Raw genomic sequence first — 24,315 nt, forward strand, 5'->3', positions numbered from 1 at the left:
ATGTCTGGGTACATGGCAGTGTTCAGGAGGGAAGGAGTGCCATTTAGCTATTTGAATGCAGATCTAGCTGGAATAGTTTGAAGACACAATGTATTGGGTCACCTGGCAGCTCAAAAGATATCCACCATGAACATGCTTGGCACTATCTTCTCTGCTTTCCATATCCCAACGATTGCCTTGCTCATCACCCTTTAACACCCTTACATGGATCTGGACTTACACTGGGACCCCTAGGCTTGGACCATGGTGTTACCTGCTATTCTGTGGTGTTAGATGGCAAGAAGAATAGTCAGGTAGCTGGGTCAGAACCAGAAGGACAGAATCAGAAGACACAAGAGTAGTCAGTAAATGGGCCACGGTCACAACAGGAAACAAAAACGCAAGCCGCGAACTGAGCACAGAGGACTGAACCAGAGGAGAACAACGGTGTATCTGGCAGATTCCGGCAATATGCTTTGAGCTTTAGTAGGGTGTGGTACTTTCCAATTGGCTGAAGTAGGGAGCAGATTACTCCAGCTAGACAGCAGAAACAGATCCCAGATGAGATTGAACACATTCCATTTTATAAATTAATTCACTGAGGGTTATAATCTATAGGAAAAGTGAATATTTTGACTCCACAGTCCCTTTCCGGAAATTAACAAGCAGTGGATGTTTGTATGTGAAAATGACACATTTGCCATTTTATTATCCAACACCTACACAGATTGTGCTCCAGGAGACAAACACCATAAATTAAGTGGATTCTTCTCACTATAATATTGCTAAATACAGGGACCCTAAATGTTGTTTCAGCACACTGCAAGTCAGAAGTGAGATTGGATTTTTCTGGATTGGTTTATGGAAACCTTGTTGCTTTTCAACAGACTTTGAGCCACTAATAGTGTGTGAACCTCTGTTTTCCCATTGACGTATGATGGACCTGAGTGGAGACTTTTTTTTGTGAGATGAGAATTGGTGTATTTTTGCCTACATAACATTGATTGGTTTCTTTTTATTCAATATTTGGGAGGCAGAATAAACAAACAGTTGAACACCACGCACTACTGGTTCATCCAATAAGTTTTTCTAGTAGACTGTGAACTGTCGTTGTCTTGGTAAATAATTAAAGTTTTTTGTACATGGGTTACCATTTTTATGGACAGTTTAAGTGTAAATGTTCAAAAACTTAAAACTCAAGGATATTTTATTTAAACAATTTTTTTTTTATCTTAGCAGATGACTGTACCAGGAGATCAGAGGGACAGCTGACATCTTCAATTTTTAAATCTGATGATCATGAGATCCTACAAGATACAACTGAAGTGATTGCTATTACTCCAAATATACCATCATCTATTCACAGCAAAGATCTGTCATCTAATCGTATGAAACAGGTCCCATCTTCTGATTCATTACCAACTACTAAGGAAAATCAAAGTCACAAAAGAGGCATTAAAAAACAAACAGCTCCTAAAGCAAAGAAGTCATTTTCATGTTCAGAATGTGGGAAATATTTTACACTGAAATCACATTTTGTTAACCACCAAAGAACTCACACAGGGGAGAAGCCTTTTTCCTGTTCAGAATGTGGGAAATGTTTTAACCAGAAATCGGTTCTTGTTAGGCACCAGAGAGCTCACACAGTGGAGAATCCTTTTCCCTGTTCAGAATGTGGGAAATGTTTTAACCAGAAATGGGTTCTTGATAACCACCAGAGAACTCACACAAGGAAGAAGCCTTTTTCCTGTTCAGAATGTGGAAAATATTTTAACCGGAAATCAGTTCTTGATAACCACCAGAGAACTCACACAAGGAAGAAGCCATTTTCTTGTTCAGAATGTGGAAAATATTTTAACCGGAAATCAGTTCTTGATAACCACCAGAGAACTCACACAGCGGAGAAGCCTCTTTCCTGTTCAGAATGCGGTAAATGCTTTAACTATAAATCAGATTGTGTTCAGCACCAGAGAATCCACACAGGGGAGAAGCCTTTTTCCTGTTCAGAATGTGGGAAATGTTTTAACCGGAAATGGGTTCTTGATAGGCACCAGAGAACTCACACAGGGGAGAAGCCTTTTATCTGTTCAGAATGTGGGAAATGTTTTAACCGGAAATGGGTTCTTGATAGCCACCAGAGAACTCACACAAGGAAGAAGCCTTTTTCCTGTTCAGAATGTGGAAAATATTTTAAACGAAAATTGCATCTTATTAGACATCAGAGCAGTCACACAGAAGAGAAGCCTTTTTCATTTTCTTAATGTGCAAAATATTTTACTTGGAAATCAGCTGTTAATAAACATCAGAGATGTCACATAGGGGAGAAGCCTTTATGTTCAGATTGTTGGAATCGTTTTAGCCAAAATTGGATCTTCTTAAAGGGGTTGTCTCTTGTGATTCCTCATGTTTGCTGACAAAAGGAAACTAAACTTTATTAATTTCAAATGTAAAACTAAACCTATAATTCACCCTGAAGGTTAGTCAGAAGATGACTAATAAAAAAAACCAAAACATATACCCCATATTTCGGTATATAAGGTGAGGTGACATATTGTATACACACTCACTCTCCAAACCTCATTTTTACGGGTTTCATCGTCCTCACCAACGGTGACTCATCAGGAGGCTTTATTTAATATCTATAATATAATGCTGGGAGCGTCACTCTGTCCGTAGAATTTATAGACTGCGCAAGCACGACGCGCCTGCGCAGTCTGTACCCCACAGAGTTACGCATCCGGGGATGAGGATTGTGGCCCAGGAGATCGCGGTATGCGTAAGCATTGAACGCATACCGTGATCTCCGGCACAACAACCTACCTACCCGGCAGTAGCGTAGCTACCGGAGGGCAGAGAGGGCCATTGCCCCGGACCTGGTGGTCAGAGGGGGCCCACCCGGAGCTACGCTATTGTAACTATTGGCGTGCACAGCGCGCCGATACAGTTACATTCTGCGGCAGAGCAGGAAAAATTGATGTCCCTGCTCTGCCTCCCGACTGCTATGGGCCCCTGAGCAGGAAGGGGCGGTGCCATCAGTGGGCCCCCTGCCTGTCATCGCAGGGTCAGCTGTATCGGCATCTTGCCGATGCAGCTGACCACATTGATGAGGGAAGGAGCGCTATGCTCCTTCTCCCATCACCCCCTGTCAGCGTCTGATGACACTGACAGGGCACGCGATGACGTCACTGCCCAACGCCCGCGGTATGGAGGTGAGTGGGAGCAGTGCAGGAACCAGGAAGAGAAGTCTGCCTGTGGGGGGGTGCTGCCTTATACTACAGAGTCTGCCTGTGGGTGGTGCTGCCTTATACTACATGGTCTGCCTGTGGATGGGGTGCTGCCTTAAACTACAGAGTCTGCCTGTGGGGGGTGCTGCATTATACTACATAGTCTGCCTGTGGGGGTGCTGCCTTATACTACAGGATCTGCCTTATGCTACAGGGTCTGCCTATGGGATGCTGTCTTGTACTACAGGGTCTGCCTGTGAGGTTCTGCCTTATACTACAGGGTCTGCCTATGGGGTGCTGCCTTATACTACAGGGTCTGCATATATAAAATACATCAGCGGAGCAATCCAGCCACTTTCTACTGAATATATATAGAAAATATGTCAGTGCAGCAAGCCAGTGACTTTTTACTGCACATGACAGAATAGGGGGCAGGATGGGAGCAGCACATGAAATGATAATCACACTACTTAGTGTAAGGCACACTCCCAGGGATAACTTTATCCAAACCAAATTTCCATGACATGAGCACCACATGACAGGATGGGGATGCAGGATGAGAGCACCACATGACCTGATGGGGGCGCAGAATTGGAGTAGCACATACCAGAATGGGGGCGCAGGATGGGAGCAGCACATGACAAGATGGGGGTGCAGGACGGGAGCAGCACATGACAGGATATAAGCACCACATGACAAGATGGGGATGCAGGATGAGAGCACCACTTCGGCACTTCAGTTCTTGGGTCTCCACATGACAGGATGGGGGCACAGAATTGGAGCAGCACATGACAGGATGGGGGCGCAGGACGGGAGCAGCACATTACAGAATGGGGGCACAGGATGGGAGCACATGACAGGATGTGAGTACTACATGACAGGATGGGGATGCAGGATGAGAGCACCACATGACAGGATGGGGGCGCAAAATTGGAGTAGCACATACCAGGATGGGGCAGCACATACCAGAATTGGTGGGCAGGATGGGAGCAGCACATGACAGCATGGGGGTGCAGGATGGGAGCACCACATGACAGGATTGGGGTGCAGGATGGGAGCACATGACAGGATGAGGGCACAGGAAGAGAGTAGCACATGACAAGATGGAGGCGCACAAAACAGGATGAGGGTGCAGGATGGGGGCTGCACATGACGGGGCGCAGGATGGGAGCAGCATATGACAGGATGGAGGCCATATACCAATATAAATGCTCGCCAACCGGGCGTAGAACGGGTTCAACAGCTAGTTGACCTATATTCAAGCGAGACTAGACAAAAAAAATAGTCATGTATCATGTTATCCGAAACAGCCAGAAAACTAGCCATATATAGGCAGATCCCAGACTTCAAACTATATACTTCGTAAGTTTATAAGCCACTCCAGTGTCAGTCAGTCAAGAATAGAAGGTATGTGAAAATACAATATAATTATTGTGTTTTTTCTTTTATGGGGACTGCCATAGTTTGGCATTGTAACAGCTGTATATTAGAAGTGCAAATTGTCCTAGACTAGACTAGTTTTCAGACAGCCCAATATATACTACATCTATTCCTGACACTGGAGTGGCTTATAAACTTACTAAGTATATTGTTTGAATTCTGCAGTCTGCTAATATGTGGCTAGTTTTCTGACTGTTTCAAATAACTTGATAAAATGATTTTGTATTTTCTTCATCTAGTCTCACTTGAATATAGGTCAGTATTAAATAGTCTCTTGATGAGTCGACTTTGGTGAGGATGACGCAACCCATAGAATTGAAAGGCATGGAGAGTGTATACGTCACCTCACCCTATATACTGAGATGTGGGGTATATGTTTTATCTATTAGTCACCTTCTGACTAACCTTCAGGGGGTGAAATATGTGTATAGTTTTACATTTGGAATTAATAAAGTTTAGTTTTATCCTTTTGTCAGTGAATCTTCTACTCAAGGGATAATCTTTGATATATACAGTGGGGGGGGGGGGAGTATTTAGTCAGCGACCAATTGTGCAAGTTCTCCCACCCTAAAAAGATGAGGCCTGTAATTGACATCATAGGTAGCCCACAACTATGAGAGTCAAAATGAGAAAACAAATCCAGAAAATCATCTTGTCTGATTTGGCAAGATTTATTTTGCAAATTATGTTGGAAAATAAGTATTTGGTCAGATAAAAACATGCAAGATTGCTGGCTCTCACAGACCTGTAACTTCTTCCTCTGTCCTCCACTCAATACCTGTAGTAATGGCACCTGTTTAAACTTAACAGTATAAAAGACACCTGTCCACAACTTTGAACAGTCACATTCTAAACTTCACTATAGTGAAGACCAAAGAGCTGTCGAAGGTCACCAGAAACAAAATTGTAGCCCTGCACCAGGCTGGGAAGGCTGAATCTGCAATAGCCAAGCAGCTTGGTGTGATGAAATCAACTGTAGGAGCAATAATAAGAAAATGGAAGACATACAAGACCACTAATAATCTCCCTCAATCTGGGGCTACACTTAAGATCTCACCCCGTGGGGTCAAAATGATTTCAAGAAAAGTGAGCAAAAATCCAAGAACCACACGGGGGGGCCTAGTGAATGACCTGCATAGAGGTGGGACCAACGTAACAAAGGCTACCATCAGTAACACACTACGCCGCCAGGGACTCAGATCCTGCAGTGCCAGACTTGTCCCCCTGCTTAAGCCAGTAAATGTCCGGGCCCGTCTGATGTTTGCTAGAGAGCATTTAGATTATCCAGAAGAGTATTGGGAGCATGTCATATGGTCTGATGAAACCAAAGTAGAACTGTGTGGTAGAAACAAAACTTGTCGTGTTTGGAGGTGACAGAATGCTGAGTTGTATCCAAAGAACACTATACCTACTGTGAATCATGGGGGTCGCAACATCATGCTTTGGGGATGTTTCTCTGCAAAGGGACCAGGATGACTGATCCATGTACAACCACACTGCCAGGGCAACGAAGGAGTGGCTTCATAAGAAGCATATGAATGTTCTGGAGTGGCCTAGCCAGTCTCCAGATCTCAACTCCATAGAAAACCTTTGGAGGGAGTCCGTGTTGGCCAGCGACAGGCCCATAACATCTACTGTAGAGGAGGTCTGCATGGAGGAATGGGCCAACATACCACCAACTGTGTGTGCCAATCTTGGGAAGACTTACAGGAAACGTTTGACCACTGTCATTGCCAACAAAGGATATATAACAAAATATTGAGATGAATTTTTGTTAATGATCAAGTACTTTTCCAACATAATTTGCAAAAGAAATCTTGCCAAATCAGACAAGGTGATTTTCTGGATTTGTTTTCTCATTTTGACTCTCATAGTTGTGGTCTACCTATGATGTCAATTACAGGGCTCTCTCATCTTTTTAACTGGGAGAACTTGCACAATTGGTTGCTGACTAAATACATTTTTCCCCACTGTATGTATGTATGTATATATAATATATATATTTTTTCTTCAGTGAACTCATTCCTCATGATTGGTCTTATTAAAATAAAAACACTCTTACTCTGCTGGTGTGCCGGCGGCTCCACTTCAGAGGTATCGAGACTCGCTTTCCCATGAGTTTGTTACACCACACAAGCCCTGCGCCCAATGAGCGGCAGCTTCACGGTCTCTGCCTTCAGACTTATTGAACATCAACAGGAAGCCAGGGCCGCGGCTGCTCTCTGACTGCCTCATGACGCTCTATTTGTCAGAAAGCGGGGACAGCGACACCAGTGCTGATTGGGCACAGGGCAAACATGACGTAATAACCTCAAAAGAGACCCAAGAACTGAAGTGCCGAAATGGTGCCGGCATGGGAGGTTTGTATAAGTGTTATTATTTTAACAGAACCAAACATCAGGAATGAGAAGGGGTTGTCCAAGTAGTGGACATCTCTTTAAAGGGAAGGTGCCACCAGTTTTCTTGTAGTTTGTTTTTTTGTTAAATTAAGGTTAAAATAGTAATTAAAATGCATTAATGCACTGTTTGCATTACGAGGGACACAGATCTATCATTCTATAGGAAACAACCTAGGGGTTTTCAGCCTCGGTTGGAAGAATACAGATCTTCTCCATTAACCATCGCTGAACCATGGATACGTTTGGAGAAGCCAGGTTGAGATCCTCGGATCAACTGGCCTTGTATGCACTGAATGGAATGTCATCTTCCTACACTTGTTGTTACCTCCTCTGTGTGTGTGTGCCACAGGTGGAGTAACTGACTCTGGAAGATCTGAAGTCACGGCTGCTATTATCCCGATGAGTCAGTGGAAAGGTGAGACTCTGTGATGTGCACCATTTGCTGGGACTGTTCTATGTGTTACCTACCTGTTTTGTGATTCAGTAAAGCATTTCCACACTGTTTTACCCTCAACCTGTGTTGTCTGAGTAGCGCTTTGCCTATCTTAAAAGGAGAGCATAAGTTCGGCGGGACGATCCCTGGTCAATGTGGTTTTGGCTAGCTGGCGGCGCTCATAGCAATCCAGCAGTGACAACCATAGAGGTCTACTGGAGACCTCTGGTTGTCATGCCAACCCATTGGTGACCCACGATCATGTTATGGGGTCACCGTTGGGCGGGATTTCTGTCGCGCTCGCCAGATGTGAGCGTTTAATGATGTTGTCAGAGGCTGTTAGGGGCACATGTCAGCTGTTTTGAACAGCTGACATGTGCTGGCCAAAAATGTGGGCTCAGCGCCGGAGCACACATTAAAGGGAGGGAGCCCGACATCGGTGTACATTTATGCCTGATGTCGGAAAGGGGTGAAAGGGGATTGTTTTTACAGAGACGAAAGTGGTAATCAATCATGTATACATACAAATAACTACAAAAATACATAGCTTATAATGTTAAATAGTATATAGTTAGACAAGAAAATATAATGTGTGTAAACCATGTGTAGTTAAAAAAATAATTCAGTCAAATGTAGCTCCATCTAGTGGCTTTGTGCAAAAGTGCCATCATAGAGTAAAATGTATCCTAAGAGAGTGTCACTATCAAGTAGGGGCGGGCTGGGCTGGGTGGCAGTGAGGCAAATGCCCCCTGGGCCCCTCCCCCAGCAGCTGTGCAGTGTCGGCCGCCTGATGGCCGTGCACAGCAAACTGATGCAGGCCAGTGAGGTTGTGTAGTGGGCGTGTCAGGGGAGCTGCAGCCGGTCATTGGCTGTGCAGCTCCATGCTTTGATAGGCTGCAATTGGCCTGATGCTGATTGGTGCATCAGAGCAGTGTAGGGCAGGCATAGAAGGTGGAAGGCGCGCGCTCAGTCAGTAAGTACACTACCTGAGCTCTATAATGTAACCAGAGCTCGCTCCGGGGATCTCATTGTGTCCCTGTGAAAGAGCCAGCCTAATAGGGGGGGAGTAGAGTGGCCACGACCTCTCACCATGGCAGGCCCTGCACACACAGGGGTCATCAGGGGAGAGGGGGTATGTGTGGACAGCTCCTGCACAGCTTCGCACCTCTATGTGGAGGGCTGCTGCACTCCTCACTGCACACAGGGACATGCAGGGTGACAATCTGCAGAGCATTGCTTCTATACTTGTGCATTTATCTGCAGAGCATCACTTCCCTACCTGTGCATGTTACTGCAGAGCATTGCTTCCCTACCTGTGCATCTATCTGCAGAGCATCGCTTCCCTACCTGTGCGTGTTACTGCAGAGCATCGCTTCCCTACCTGTGTGTGTTACTGCAGAGCATCGCTTCCTACCTGTGTGTTACTGCAGAGCATCACTTCCCTACCTGTGCGTGTATCTGCAGAGAATAATTTCCCTACCTGTGCATGTATCTGCAGCGCATCACTTCCCTACCTGTGCATCTATCTGCAGCGCATCACTTCCCTACCTGTGCATCTATCTGAAGCGCATCACTTCCCTACCTGTGCATCTATCTGCAGCGCATCACTTCCCTACCTGTGCATCTGTCTGCAGCGCATCACTTCCCTACCTGTCCGTGTATCTGCAGAGCATCACTTCCCTACCTGTGAGTGTACCTACAGAGCATTACTTCTCTACCTGTGCGTGTATCTGCAGAGCATCACTTCCCTTCCTGTGCGTGTATCTGTAGAGCATCACTTCCTTACCTGTGCGTGTATCTGCAGATACATGCACATGTAGAGAAATGTTTGGGATCTCCTTCCACAAGCTTCTCACAATAGTTGGTCGGAATTTGGGCTGATTCCTCCTGACATAACTGGTGTCACTGATCCAGGTCTGTAGGTCGCCTTGCTCTCACCTTCCTTTTCACTTTGGCACAAAATTTTTCATTAGGATTGAGATCAGGGCTTTGTGATGGCTGCCTCAAAACATTGACATTGTTATTCTTGAGCCACTTTGTTACCCACTATATACAGGGGGCAGTGGGGACCTTCATACTTCACTATTCAAAAAAAATAAAGGTAACACTAAAATCCCACATCCTAGATATCACTGAATGAAATATTATGGCTGCAAATCTTTATTCATTACATGGTGGAATGCGTTGAGAACAATATAACCTAAAAATGATTAATGTAAATCACAACTAATATCCCAGAGAGGTCTGGAGTTGGAATGATGTTCAAAATCAAAGTGGAAAATCAAATTACAGGCTGATCCAACTTCAATGGCAAAGCCTCAAGACAAGGAAATGATGCCCAGTAGTGTGAGTGGCCTCCACGTGCCTGTGTAACCTCCCTACAACGCCTGGGCATGCTCTTGATGAGGCAGTGGATGTTATCCTGAGGGATCTCCTCCCAGACCTGGATTAAGGCATCGGTCAACTCCTGGACAGTCTGTGGGGAAACGTGGAATTGGTAGATGGAAGGAGACATGATGTCCCAGATGTGCTGGGGAACAGGCACGCCAGTCCATAGTATCAATGCCTTCATCATGCAGGAACTGCTGACACACCTCAGCCACATGAGGCCTAGCATCGTCATGCATCAGAAGTAACCCAGGGCCCACTGCACCTGCATATGGTCTCACAATGGGTCTGAGGATCTCAGCCTGGTACCTACTGGCAGTCAGGGTACCTCCTGCGAGCACATGGAGGGCTGTGCAGCTCTCCAAAGAAAGGCCACCCCACACCATTACTGACCCACTGCCAAACCAGTCATGCTGGAGGATATTGCAGGCAGCAGAACACTCTCCACGGCATCTCCAGACTCTGTCATGTCTGTCATATGTGCTCAGTGTGAACCTGCTTTCATCTGTGAAGACCACAGGGTGCCAGTGTTGAATCTGACAATCTTAGCGTTCTCTGTCAAATGGCAATCACCCTGCATGGTGTTGGGCTGTAAGCCCAACACCCACTTGTGGACGTCAGGCCCTCATAACACCCTGATGCAGTCTGTTTCTGACAGTTTGAGCAGACACATGGGTGTTAGTGGCCTGCTGGAGGTCATTTTGCAGGGCTCTGGCACTGCTCCTCCTTGCACAAAGGAGGAGGTAGCAGTCCTGCTGCTGGGTTGTTGCCCTCCTACTCCCCCATCCATGTCTCCTGGTGTACTGGCCTGTCTCCTGGTATCTGCTCCATGCTCTGGACACTGGTGACAGACACAGCTACCCTTCTTGCCACAGCTTGCATTGATGTGCCATCCTAGATGAGCTGCACTACCTGAGCAACTTCTGTGGGTTGTAGGCAATGCCTCATGTTACTTTACAGGACCTCTAGGGGTGAGAGCAATGACAAAATGCAAAAGTGACAAAAACAGCCAAAAAAGGTTGAGAACCGAGAAATGGTCTGTGGTCACCCCCTGTAAAACCTCTCCTTTATAGGGGATGTCTTGCTAATTGCCTATCATTTCTAACTGTTGTCTGTTACACTTGCACAACAGCAGGGGAAATTGATTCACAATAATTGTTGCTTCATAACTCGATGGGTTGATTTCACAGAAGTATGATTGACTTGTAGTTACATTGTGATGTTTAAGTGTTCCCTTTATTTTTTAACCCCTTCACCCCCAAGGGTGGTTTGCACGTTAATGACCAGGCCAATTTTTACAATTCTGACCACTGTCCCTTTATGAGGTTATAACTCTGGAACGCTTCAACGGATCTTGGCGATTCTGACATTGTTTTCTCATGACATATTGTACTTCATTATAGTGGTAACATTTCTTCGATATATCTTGCGTTTATTTGTGAAAAAAACGGATATTTGGCGAAAATTTTGAAAATTTCGCAATTTGCCAACTTTGAATTTTTATGCCCTTAAATCACAGACATTTGTCACGCAAAATACTTAATAAGTAACATTTCCCACATGTCTACTTTACATCAGCACAATTTTGGAACCACATTTTTTTTTTGTTAGGGCGTTATAAGGGTTAAAAGTTGACCAGAAATTTCTCATTTTTACAACACCATTTTTTTTTAGGGACCACATCTCATTTGAAGTCATTTTGAGGGGTCTATATGACAGAAAATACCCAAGTGTGACACCATTCTAAAAACTGCACCCCTCAAGGTGCTCAAAACCACATTCAAGAAATTTATTAACCCTTCAAGTGTTTCACAGGAATTTTTGGAATGTTTAAATAAAAATGAACATTTAACTTTTTTTCACACAAAATTTATTTCAGCTCCAATTTGTTTTATTTTACCAAGGGTAACAGGAGAAAATGGACCACAAAAGTTGTTGTACAATTTGTCCTGAGTACGCTGATACCCCATATGTGGGGGTAAACCACTGTTTGGGCGCATGGCAGAGCTCGGAAGGAAAGGAACGCCATTTGACTTTTCAATGCAAAATTGACTGGAATTGACATGGGACGCCATGTTGCGTTTGGAGAGCCCCTGATGTGCCTAAACATTGAAACCCCCCACAAGTGACACCATTTTGGAAAGTAGACCCCCTAAGGAACTTATCTAGATGTGTGGTGAGCACTTTGACCCAACAAGTGCTTCACAGAAGTTTATAATGCAGAGCCGTAAAAATAAAAAATCATATCTTTAATCTTAAGATTTAATATCTTAAAAATCATGATCTTTTCGCCCCCATTTTTTTATTTTCCCAAGGGTAAGAAAAGAAATTAGACCACAAAAGTTGTGCAATTTGTCCCGAGTACGCTGCTACCCCATATGTTGGGGTAAACCCCTGTTTGGGTACACGGGAGAGCTCTGAAGGGAAGGAGCACTGTTTTACTTTTTCAACGCAGAATTGTCTGGAATTGAGATCGGATGCCATGTCCCGTTTGGAGAGCCCCTGATGTGCCTAAACAGTGGAAACCGGCCAATTATAACTGAAACCCTAATCCAAACACACCCCTTACCCTAATCCCAACGGTAACCCTAACCACACCCCTAACCCTGACACACCCCTAACCCTAATCCCAACCCTATTCCCAACCGTAAATGTAATCCAAACCCTAACCCTAACTTTAGCCCCAACCCTAACTGTAGCCTTAACCCTAGCCCTAACCCTAGCAATAACCCTAGCCCTAACCCTAGCAATAACCCTAGCAATAACCCTAGCCCTAATCCTAACCCTAGCAATAACCCTAGCCCTAACCCTAGCCCTAACCCTAACCCTAATGGGAAAATGGAAATAAATACATTTTTTTTATTTTTTTATTTTTCCCTAACTAAGGGGGTGATGAAGGGGGGTTTGATTTACTTTTATAGCGGGTTATTTAGCAGATTTTTATGATTGGCAGCCGTCACACACTGAAAGACACTTTTTATTGCAAAAAATATTTTTTACGTTACCACATTTTGAGAGCTATTATTTTTCCATATTTGAGTCCACAGAGTCATTTGAGGTCTTATTTTTTGCGGGACGAGTTGACGTTTTTATTGGTAACATTTTCGGGCACATGACATTTTTTGATCGCTTTTTATTCCGATTTTTGTGAGGCAGAATGATCAAAAACCAGCTATTCATGAATTTCTTTTGGGGGAGGCGTTTATACCGTTCCGCGTTTGGTAAAATTGATAAAGCAGTTTTATTCTTCGGGTCAGTACGATTACAGCGATATCTCATTTATATAATTTTTTTATGTTTTGGCGCTTTTATACGATAAAAGCTATTTTATAGAATAAATAATTATTTTGGTATCGCTTTATTCTCAGGACTATAACTTTTTTATTTTTTTGCTGATGATGCTGTATCACGGCTCGTTTTTTGCGGGACAAGATGACGCTTTCAGCGGTATCATTGTTATTTATATCTGTCTTTTTGATCGCGTGTTATTCCACTTTTTGTTTGGCGGTATGGTAATAAAGCGTTGTTTTTTTGCCTCGTTTTTTTTTTTTTCTCTCACGGTGTTTACTGAAGGGGTTAACTAGTGGGGCAGTTTTATAGGTTGGGTCGTTACGGACGTGGCGATACTAAATATCGTACTTTTATTGTTTGTTTTTTTTATTTAGATAAAGAAATGTATTTATGGGAATAATATATTTTTTTTTTTCTTTATTTAGGAATTTATTTTTTATTTATTTTTTTACACATGTGGAAAATTTTTTTTTTTACTTTGTCCCGGGGGGGAACATTACAGATCGGTGATCTGACAGTGTGCACAGCACTCTGTCAGATCGGCGATCTGCTGTGCATGGCTGCAGGCTTACCAGCACCTGCTCTGAGCAGGCACTCGGTAAGCCACCTCCCTCCCTGCAGGACTCGGATGCCGCGGCCATCTTGGATCCGGGACCTGCAGCGAGGAGGGAGGTAGGAGACCCTAGGAGCAACGCGATCACATCGCGTTGCTGCGGGGGTCTCAGGGAAGCCCGCAGGGAGCCCCCTCCCTGCGCGATGCTTCCCTATACCGCCGGTACACCACGATCATGTTTGATCGTGGTGTGTCGGGGGTTAATGTGCCGGGGGTGGTCCGTGACCGCTCCTGGCACATAGTGCCGGATGTCAGCTGCGATATGCAGCTGACACCCGGCCGCGATCGTCCGCGTTCCCCCCGTGAGCGCGGCCGATCGCGTATGACGTACTATCCCGTCGGTGGTCATATGGGCCCACCCCACCTCAACGGGATAGTACGTCAGATGTCAGAAAGGGGTTAAGCAGTGTATATACAGGGGCAGCGTGGACCTCCATACTATATACAGGGGCAGTGGGGACCTTCATATTATATACAGGGGGCAGTGGGGACCTTCATACTATATACACCACGTTCCAAATTATTATGCAAATTGGATTTAAGTGTCATAAAAATTTAATTGTTTTGTTTTTCAAATAAACTCGTGGATGGTATTGTGTCTCAGGGCTCAATGGTTCACTGAAATCAATCTTAAACACGTGTGATAATTAGTTTTCCAGGTGATTCTAATTAAAGGGAAACTAAAAATGATGTTTCACATTATTAAGCAGGCCACAGGTTTCAAGCACTATGGGAAATAAAAAGGATCTCTCTGCTGCTGAAAAGCGTTAAATAGTGCAATGCCTTGGACAACATATGAAATCATTAGATTTTTCACAAAAACTTAAGAGTGATCATCATACTGTGAAGAGATTTGTGACTGAAACAGAGCACAGACAGAGTTAATGCAGATAAAGGCATAATGAGGAAGGTTTCTGCCAGACAAATTCACTGGATTAAGAGAGCAGCTGCCAAAATACCATTACAAAGCAGCAAACAGTTATTTGAAGCTGCTGGTGCATCTGGAGTCCCTCGAACCTCAAGGTGTAGGATCCTTCAAAGGCTTGCTGTGGTGCATAAACCTACTATTTGGCCACCCCTAAACAGTGTTCACAAGCAGAAACGGTTGCAGTGGGACGAGACATACATGAATACTAATTTTCAAACAGTCTTGTTAAGGCTATGTGTCCAAGTTGCGGATCCGTGTGTGGATTTTTCCGCACCGTTTTTGCAAAATCCGCAGGTAAAATGCACTGCGTTTTACCTGCGGGTTTACCACAGATTTCCTGCGGTTTTTGTGTGCATTCCACCTGCGGTTTTACACCTGCGGATTCCTATTGAGGAGCAGGTGTAAAACGCTGTGGAATCTGCACAAAGAATTGACATGCTGCAGAAAATACAACGCAGAATTTCTGCTTGGTATTTTCCGCACCATGGTCACTGTGGATTTGGTTAACCATAGGTTTACATGGTACTGTAAACCATATGGAAAACAGCTGCGAATCCACAGCGGCGGATCCGCAGCACAATCCGCAACATGTGCACATACCCTTATTGATGAGGGTCGAGCAACCCTGGATGGTCCAGATGGAGTAGTGGATGGTTGGTGTATGGCCACCATGTCCCGACAAGGCTGCGACGTCAGCAAGGAGGTGGAGGAGTCATATTAAGTCATATATAGAATCTAAATAGATTCTAAATCTCTAGACATGTAAGGTTGCAGGAGCTGGGAGCTCTCATCCAGATCCCCTTACAAAGGGACTAAAAACGCATTTTTTGAGACAAAAAAAAAGATTTTTAGGTATTTTCCATTTGCCCATCCGACAGGCTTTAATTTGAGAGCTAGAAAAGCTTCCTATGGAGCATATAACTAAAGTTCCCAAAGAAGACACCTTCTCTGCCTGCTGAGGGAGAGCGAACCCACCATCTTAGATTTTGATCTACAGGCAGTCTGTGTCCCTCCTGCGCTGGAAGATTTAAACACCGCAACTAATCAGGAGCCAGTGATAATCATCCGAGTGTTAGGGTACCGTCACACAGTGCCATTTTAATCGCTACGACGGCACGATCCGTGACGTCGCAGCGTCGTATGATTATCGCTCCAGCGTCGTAGACTGCGGTCACACGTTGCAATCACGGCGCTGGAGCGATGCCGAAGTCCCCGGGTAACCAGGGTAAACATTGGGTTACTAAGCGCAGGGCCGCGCTTAGTAACCCGATGTTTACCGTGGTTAGCAGCGTAAAAGTAAAAAAAAAAAAACCGTACATACTCACCATCTGATGTCCGTCATGTCCCTTGCCGTCTGCTTCCTGCTCTGACTGAGATCCGGCCGTACAGTGAGAGCAGAGTGCAGCGGTGACGTCACCGCTGTGATCTGCTCTCACTTTCCGGCCGGCAGACAGTCAGAGCGGGAAGCAGACGGCAAGGGACCTGACGGACATCAGATGGTGAGTATGTACGGTTTTTTTTTTTTACTTTTACGCTGGTAACTACGGTAAACATCGGGTTACTAAGCGCGGCCCTGCGCTTAGTAACCCGATGTTTACCCTGGTTACCAGCGAACGCATCGCTGGATCGCTGTCACACACAACGATCCAGCGATGACAGCGGGAGATCCAGCGACGAAAGAAAGTTTCAAACGATCTGCTACGACGTACGATTCTGAGCAGGGTCCCTGATCGCTGCTGCGTGTCAGACACTGCGATATCGTAACGATATCGCTAGAACGTCACGAATCGTGCCGTCATAGCGATCAAAATTGCACTGTGTGACGGTACCCTTAGACTGCCCCGGGCTCCCTTCACTTCCCTGCCAGGAGATTTCCTCCCTCACAGCATCTCCGGCCGCCTGGATTCCCGCCAAATCTGCCATCTTGTGAAAGAAGCGATCTGTGGTACTCACCGAGTGCTAAGCTGCCCGGAGCCTCCTTCCCACCGCAGGATCCACTTCCCCGTCACATCTCCCTCTGCCTGGGTCCACACTGGAGCCACTAACCAGAGGTACACGTCAGAAGAGGAATTCCCCTCCGGACACTGACTGCAGAGAAAGACCGGCTTCACTTCATCTATTGCTCCTCCTGCCACCTGCACTATCGCCGGGACCTCTTTGAAGAGGAGATAACCCACAGTGCGAGTCATCCCGCCATCGCCGACAGCTGCTAGGACCGGCAATTAATTTTCCATCCAGAGATGCTTAACTGGCGTCGGTCTGCCCAGAGCCTCCTTTCCACTGGGAGTCGCATCCCTTCATCACACCAGCTGCCATCCGGACACCGCCAGAACCTTTGTGGACTTCCGTGGGGAGTCATTCTTCGGGCACTGCTGCGGTAAAATCCGGATCACAACACCGCACCCCAGTGCCTGTCATCTCTCTCCATTGATCCTGCATCAACCTGGAGGACTACCCACGGAGCTGTAGAACTTAAACTATGAGCATTGCTTTAATCTTCTCAACATAGCAGAGATGACTTTGTGTGTGAAATCATCACTATAAACATATGTCTGTTCACAAATTCTGCAGCTATATCTACTACTGCATGACTGCCTTATTATACCTCAGAGTCTAATATAGGACACATACTAATTTAGTTCAGCTGTGCTGCAATTTGTGTATTCACTATACACAGCCATTTTTACTCTATGTTGAAATTTAAAGGAACCGCTCCCATACCACACAGAGTTCTCAAATTATCAAAATAACCCCCTCAGACAGCTTTTATTCAGAACTCTTTGCCAAATCACCAAACAACTAATAATTTACTATTCAAGTACTTTCTCAATGCCCTGAATTTCTTGAAACAATTTTGGTGTATATTTAGACAACGCCTCGAGAGATGTGAAGAGGAGAAAAGACCAAACAAATAATGGTGTGCACACCTGATAAATTGTCAAATGTAGAAAAAGTTTATTTGAACACCAAAAAGACACACTACAAACATTAAAAAAAATTTAAAAGGACAGTAGCATAGATCTGTCACAATGATGGAACACCCTCCAAGTATGACTCCTCGAGAGATGACATTTTAAATACTCACCCTGCTGGTCTAGGAAGGCACAGAGAACTATATTAAGCAAAGCTTAACATCATTGCCAATATGGTCAAGTCAGGGGTTAAAACTACAAGAGGCACCCCCAGAATTTGTTGCTCAACTACTCAGGTAGACTTAAACAAATTCTTAAAAAAGCACTCTTTATCCTCAGCAGTGGCTGAACCTAATAGCATAACAGGTTCTACACGGGGAGGGGACACAGATTCTGACATGGAGAGTGACTCCGACATGGGATCAAGTTCCAGGGAACAACCTGTTACTCGCTCCTTTATTAAGCGCATCTTATCAAAAGCGCTTGAGCCCATAGGGAAAGAACTAATAGACATCAAACATGATCTTGCCCAACAAGGACAAAGGCTTGAAGCCCTATAATGAACTCAATCTTCCCATACACACCAAGCAAATGCTATGATGGCCTGCCTGAAATCACAAGAAAAGTAAATTCACTTTATTAACTCTTCATTAGAAGACCATGAGAACCAAGAACGAAGAAATAATATAAGGATTAAAAGTCTACCGGAGTCAGTGGCGTTTGAGGCGCTAAATGGAGCCGCTATGGAGATCTTCCAAGGTCTTCTCCTTGAACAAGACCCTCAAAACATTGAAATAATTCGGATCCACAGAGCTCTCCATCCTAAACCTAGACAAGGAGACCCACCTAGGAATGACCCCACAAGGAGGCTATGATAAGCCTCCCAGAATCCCAGAGCAAGGCCGTCCAGATTAAACTCTGAACTACCTAATCCCACAAGCTAAGCAGATCATGACAACAGAGAACACTATGTGGTAATAAACCTACAAAAGTTAGAGTGGCACTGTAAGTGCTGAGTCCAATGTTATGTAGAGTAACTAGAATGTACACATGTGAGTAATATATCTTATTTTAATATAAAGGTAATACCTGTTTGAGGTAAGTAGAACCAGTATAAGGGAAATGTCCACATTCAAGAGCACAGGTGTATAAGTGCTGGAAACAATTAAATGAAATTAGCCTTATACTACATGGTATCAAAAAAAAGGGAAAATGCCAATGACTCCACTTACCAGAGAATGGCAGGAAATATGCAAGTGGAAGAGGGGCAAAAATCAGGGGTCAGCCAGAACAATGACCTTTAAATGTATACAATAATAAATGGATAAGTATGTCAGTAATGGATCTTGGTAATAAATCACATATTAGGCTCTCCTATACTGTGGGTGCTGTTATGGAGCTGGTGGTTAGGTGCACCCGGAATGACCTGATGGTTAAACACAGAATCGGGACGAGCTCTGGGGAAATGGGAACTCTGCTGACCGCAAATCCTACTCCTATCAACACAACTAGAAATAGCCGTGGAGCGTGCCTGACTCTGCCTAGACGCCTCTTCACAGCCTAAGAGCTAACTACCCCTAAAGAAAGGAAACAAAGCCTCACTTGCCTCAGAGAAATTCCCCAAAGGTAAAAGCAGCCCCCCACAAGTATTGACTGTGAGTTAAGAGGAAATCACAAACACAGGATGAAATAGGTTTTAGCAAAGGAGGCCAGTCTAACTAAACAGATTGAGGACAGAAAAGGGATCTTTGCGGTCAACACAAAAAACTACAAAAAACCACACAGAGTGTGCGAAAAAGACCCCCGCACCGACTCACGGTGCGGTGGTGCCACTCTGCACTCCCAGAGCTTCCAGCTAGCAAAACAATATCATGATAGCAAGCTGGAACAGAAAATAGCAAATACAAAATGAACAGCAAGTGAATTAGCAGGACTTAGCTTCTGCTGGAGTAGACAGGTCATCTGCAAGATCCAAGAGAGGACTGAACCAATACTAGAACATCGACAGCTGGCATGGACTAACGATCTGAGTGGAGTTAAATAGAGCAGCCAGTAGCCACAAACGAGGACAGCTGAGAAGGAACCTTAAGCACTAGTAGCTCCACTCACAGCCACCAGAGGGAGTCCGCAGACAGAACTCGCCGAAGTACCATTCATGACCACAGGAGCGAGTTCGAGAACGGAGTTCACAACAGGGTGCATAAAAAAAGTTTATTTAACCCTTGGAGAATCAGCCAGCAAGAAAAGTAATCCATAATGTAAAAATATGGGTGTAACGAATGATGAGGTATGGAGTTAAGGAGTGTAAATACGAAGTAAAAGTTTTACCGGTGATGGGTAGTGCCATTATGCCCATAAAATCTTGTTTTGAGGATATGTCTATAAAAAAATTGTAGAAAAATATATATACAGTACACACCAAAAGTTTGGACACACCTCCTCATTTAAAGATTTTTCTGTATTTTCATGACTATGAAAATTGTAAATTCACACTGAAGGCATCAAAACTATGAATTAACACATGTGGAATTATGTACTTAACAAAAAAGTGTGAAACAACTGAAAATATGCCTTATATTCTAGGTTCTTTAAAGTATCCACCTTTTGCTTTGATGACTGCTTTGCACACTCTTGGCATTCACTTGATGAGCTTCAAGAGGTAGTCACCGGAAATGGTTTTCACTTCACAGGTGTGTCCTGTCAGGTTTAATAAGTGGGATTTCTTGCCTTATAAATGGGGTTTGGACCATAAGTTGTGTTGAGCAGAAGTCTGTTGGATACACAGCTGATAGTCCTACTGAATAGACTGTTAGAATTTGTATTATGGCAAGAAAAAAGCAGCTAAGTAAAGAAAAACGAGTGGCCATTATTACTTTAAGAAATGAAGGTCAGTCAGTCCGAAAAATTGTGAAAACTTTGAAAGTGTCCCCAAGTGCAGTTGCAAAAACCATCAAGCGCTACAAAGAAACTGGCTCACATGCGGACCGCCCCAGGAAAGGAAGACCAAGAGTCACCTCTGCCTCTGAGGATAAGTTTATCCGAGTCACCAGCCTCAGAAATTGCAGGTTAACAGCAGCTCAGATTAGAGACCAGGTCAATGCCACAATAAGTTCTTGCAGCAGACACATCACTACAACAACTGTTAAGGGGAGACTTTGTGCAGCAGGCCTTGATGGTAAAATAGCTGCTAGGAAACCAGTGCTAAGTACAGGCAACAAGCAAAAGAGACTTGTTTGGGCTAAAGAACACAAGGAATGGACATTAAACCAGTGGAAATCTGTGCTTTGGTCGGATGAGTCCAAATTTGAGATCTTTGGTTCCAACCACCGTTTCTTTGTGCGATGCAGAAAAGGTGAACGGATGGACTCTACATGCTGGTTCCCACCGTGAAGAATGGAGGAGGAGGTGTGATGGTGTGGGGGTGATTTGCTGGTGACACTGTTGGGGATTTATTCAATATTGAAGGCATACTGAACTAGCATGGCTACCACAGCATCTTGCATGCTATTCCATCCGGTTTGCGTTTAGTTGGACCATCATTTATTTTTCAACAGGACAATGACCCCAAACACACCTCCAGGCTGTATAAGGGCTATTTGACCAAGAAGGAGAGTGATGGGGTGCTACGCCAGATGACCTGGCCTCCAGAGTCACCAAACCTGAACCCAATCGAGATGGTTTGGGGTGAGCTGGACCGCAGAGTGAAGGCAAAAGGGCCAACAAGTGCTAAGCATCTCTGGAAACTCCTTCAAGATTGTTGGAAGACCATTCCCGGTGACTACCTCTTTAAGCTCATCAAGAGAATGCCAAATTTGTGCAAAGCAGTCATCAACACAAAAGGTGGCTACTTTTAAGAACCTAGGATATAAGACATATTTTCAGTTGTTTTACACTTTTTTGTTAAGTATATAATTCCACATGTGTTAATTCATAGTTTTGATGCCTTCAGTGTGAATTTACAATTTTCATAGTCATGAAAATACAGAAAAATCTTTAAATGAGGTGTGTCCAAACTTTTGGTCTGTACTGTATATCATCACTGTAGAATTATAGGTTAAGCAATAGTGTGGTAATTATGAAAAGAGTTCTTACCAGTGGTGGGTGGTGGCAGTTGTGCCCCTATCCAACGCGGTATCCACCACTTGTTGGGTGGAGGGCAGCGTGTGTGTGAGAGCCTAAAATAGTCAAGGTATACAAAAAAATTACAGCAGGTCCCTACTTACCCATAATATGCTAAGCGCCTTATATTTTTTCCTAATCCTCCAATGCTGTATTGCAGTTCAAATTTCACATATTCCAAATTTACATGCTTTAGCATGATAGTGTGCGACCTTTTTTTTGTATGAAAAATGTATCAGAATGAAGCGGCACTCACCAAGTTGACGCAGTGAATTTCTTTTAATGTGTCTTGAATCCAATTATAGGCATTTCATAAAACACGACAGCGAGCTGTAAGCTGTGAGGGTGCGGGGAGGGTGACCTGGACGACGGCCGTTTTGCGCAATCAGCGCTTCCACGGGTCCATGTGAGATAAAACTAGGTCACTTCCTTTATACGGGGAGTGAACTTGAACAAAGTTACTGACATCACAATTATATTTCATGGAAAATACAAATTACAAGACAAGTCAGCAACCTACAATACATCAGCTAACTGCACAAATAAGAACACTATAAAAATATAGCCATATCTAATTTCTCATTGAGACCTATCGGTCCTTGGGCACCGGCTTTTATTATCCATCTTGCTTCTTCCCGCTAGAGGAGTTTATCGTGATTACCTCCCTGTGGAGGATATTTTACAATTTGAAGCCCGGCAAATCGCATCAATTCAGGATTTCCATTATTTTTCTCATGCATATGTTTAATAAGTCGCATGGAACCCTTTCCTGATGAATCTTGTTGCAAGAGGAGGAATGGTTTTTCCAATGTAAAAATAATTACACGGACAAAAAATAACGTAAATAACAAATTTGCTTTTGCATGAGATGAAATCGCTAATCCTGTGGTTAATAGCTCCTATTCTCATAGGGTTATATAATATATGAAAGTGGCAAAACCTGCAGTTGCCACATTTAAAATTCCCACTTGGCAAGTCTCTTTTTAACCAGTTGTTTTGGACTGTAAGCAGACGATTGTGGACCAACAGGTCCTCCAAGTTTTTTGTACGCTTATATGCAATTTGTGGATTTAACGTGGTGACCCCTGATAAATCTTTATCACTTTGGAGGATGTGTCAATTTTTTCTAATAGCGGCATAAATCTGCTTGTCTACTGGACTATGTGTAAAACTGAATGTGAATTTCTGATGATTATTTTTTTCATTTGTGCGATACTTTCGTTTATTTTTCATCAGCACATCGTTTTGTGACAATTTTTCTGCTCGTTTTTCTGCCTCATCTACAATTTTAGGTGGATATCCTCTGCTCATAAAACGATTTTTTAAATCCGCAATTTGTTCCCTATACGTATCATTATTGTTATTAATTTTTCTAAGTCTGACCATTTGACTGTACGGGATACTTTTCTTTGTGTGAGCTGGATGTGCGCTATCATAATGTAGCACGTTGCTTATTGCCGTAGGCTTCCTAAATACCTTCGTGTTGATTTGTCCATCCAGAATCTCAATTTTTACATCTAGAAACTCTAGAGCATTTTTTCCAAAGTAGGAGGTAAACCGCATGTTCTCATTATTAGTTTCATTTAAACTGGTTACGAAAATCTTAATGTCTTGCTCTGTGCCATCCCAAATGATGAAAATATCAGCAAAACGCAAATAAGTCTGTATAAATTTTAAAAATGGGTTGTCTATGGCCGTAATGTATTTTTCTTCGAACACGGCCAAAAAAAGAACTATTCCGCAAAAACAACGGATAGAGGAAATAGAAAAAATTCTGCATAACACGGGCAAGGATTTGGGGTTCATTTCCTTCGTTCTTGAAAGCCTTGAATTTGTGTTATCCCACAATGCATTTAAGTTCATTGATAAGTGATACCTGCAAAAAACAGGTACCGCAATGGGTACACCAGTGGCATGCGTTTTCGCTAATCTTTTTTTGGCCGTGTTCGAAGAAAAATACATTACGGCCATAGACAACCCGTTTTTAAAATTTATACGGACTTATTTGCGTTTTGCTGATGATATTTACCTCCTGCTTTGCGTTCCACTGCGAGGAAGTGTACGCATGCGTTCCACTAGGCGGCAATATATGTGTTTCTCTGATAGGAAGTACACGTTATGTAGTACTAGTGATCTAAAAGGACGTGTAGGAGAGAGGAAGTAATGTTTGGCTGCAGATAGCTATTAGAATCCTATGGCAGTTGAGCAGGAGGGAGGATGTAGGGAAATCCAAGGGTAAAAAAATTAAGGTAGTGAATTGCGAGACTTGATCAGAACAAACAGCTCTGTGGGAAAAAGACAAATTGATTAATTAAAGTTTAATGATGGAAATGAATGTCTTAATACAACTCTAAGAGAAATAGCCAACAGCACGTGGTCAACAAGCCGGATGGATGGAATAAATACCAGTGGAGTATATATGAAAGAACATATTTATACACATATATATGTACACATAGTTATGTAAGAACCATTTAGATCTTCAGTATTATGAAAGAACAGGAACAGTAGTTCATAAAACAGAAAGAAGATATGTTATAATTAGTGTTGAGCATTCCGATACTGCAAATATCGGGTATCGGCCGATAT

The 24,315-nt window shown here is 43.7% G+C and overlaps 1 protein-coding gene across 3 annotated transcripts in view; it reads left to right on the forward strand.

Annotated features, from left to right (window-relative positions):
- LOC143767740 (uncharacterized) overlaps positions 1 to 5,185 on the forward strand; it is a 90,587-nt gene extending 85,402 nt beyond the window's left edge. Inside the window, exon 8 of one of the 3 annotated variants that reach the window (XM_077256252.1) lies at positions 1,216 to 5,184. In XM_077256252.1, coding sequence (XP_077112367.1) covers positions 1,216 to 2,240 — 1,025 coding nt within the window. In that variant the 3' untranslated portion in view covers positions 2,241 to 5,184. Of the gene's footprint in view, positions 1 to 1,215 lie in introns of all 3 variants that reach the window. The other 2 variants (XM_077256250.1, XM_077256251.1) reach the window with 2 other exon arrangements.
- Positions 5,186 to 24,315: the final 19,130 nt, after the last annotated feature.

This window comes from Ranitomeya variabilis, chromosome 4, assembly GCF_051348905.1.
Source record: "Ranitomeya variabilis isolate aRanVar5 chromosome 4, aRanVar5.hap1, whole genome shotgun sequence".
NCBI classification, from domain to species: domain Eukaryota; kingdom Metazoa; phylum Chordata; class Amphibia; order Anura; family Dendrobatidae; genus Ranitomeya; species Ranitomeya variabilis.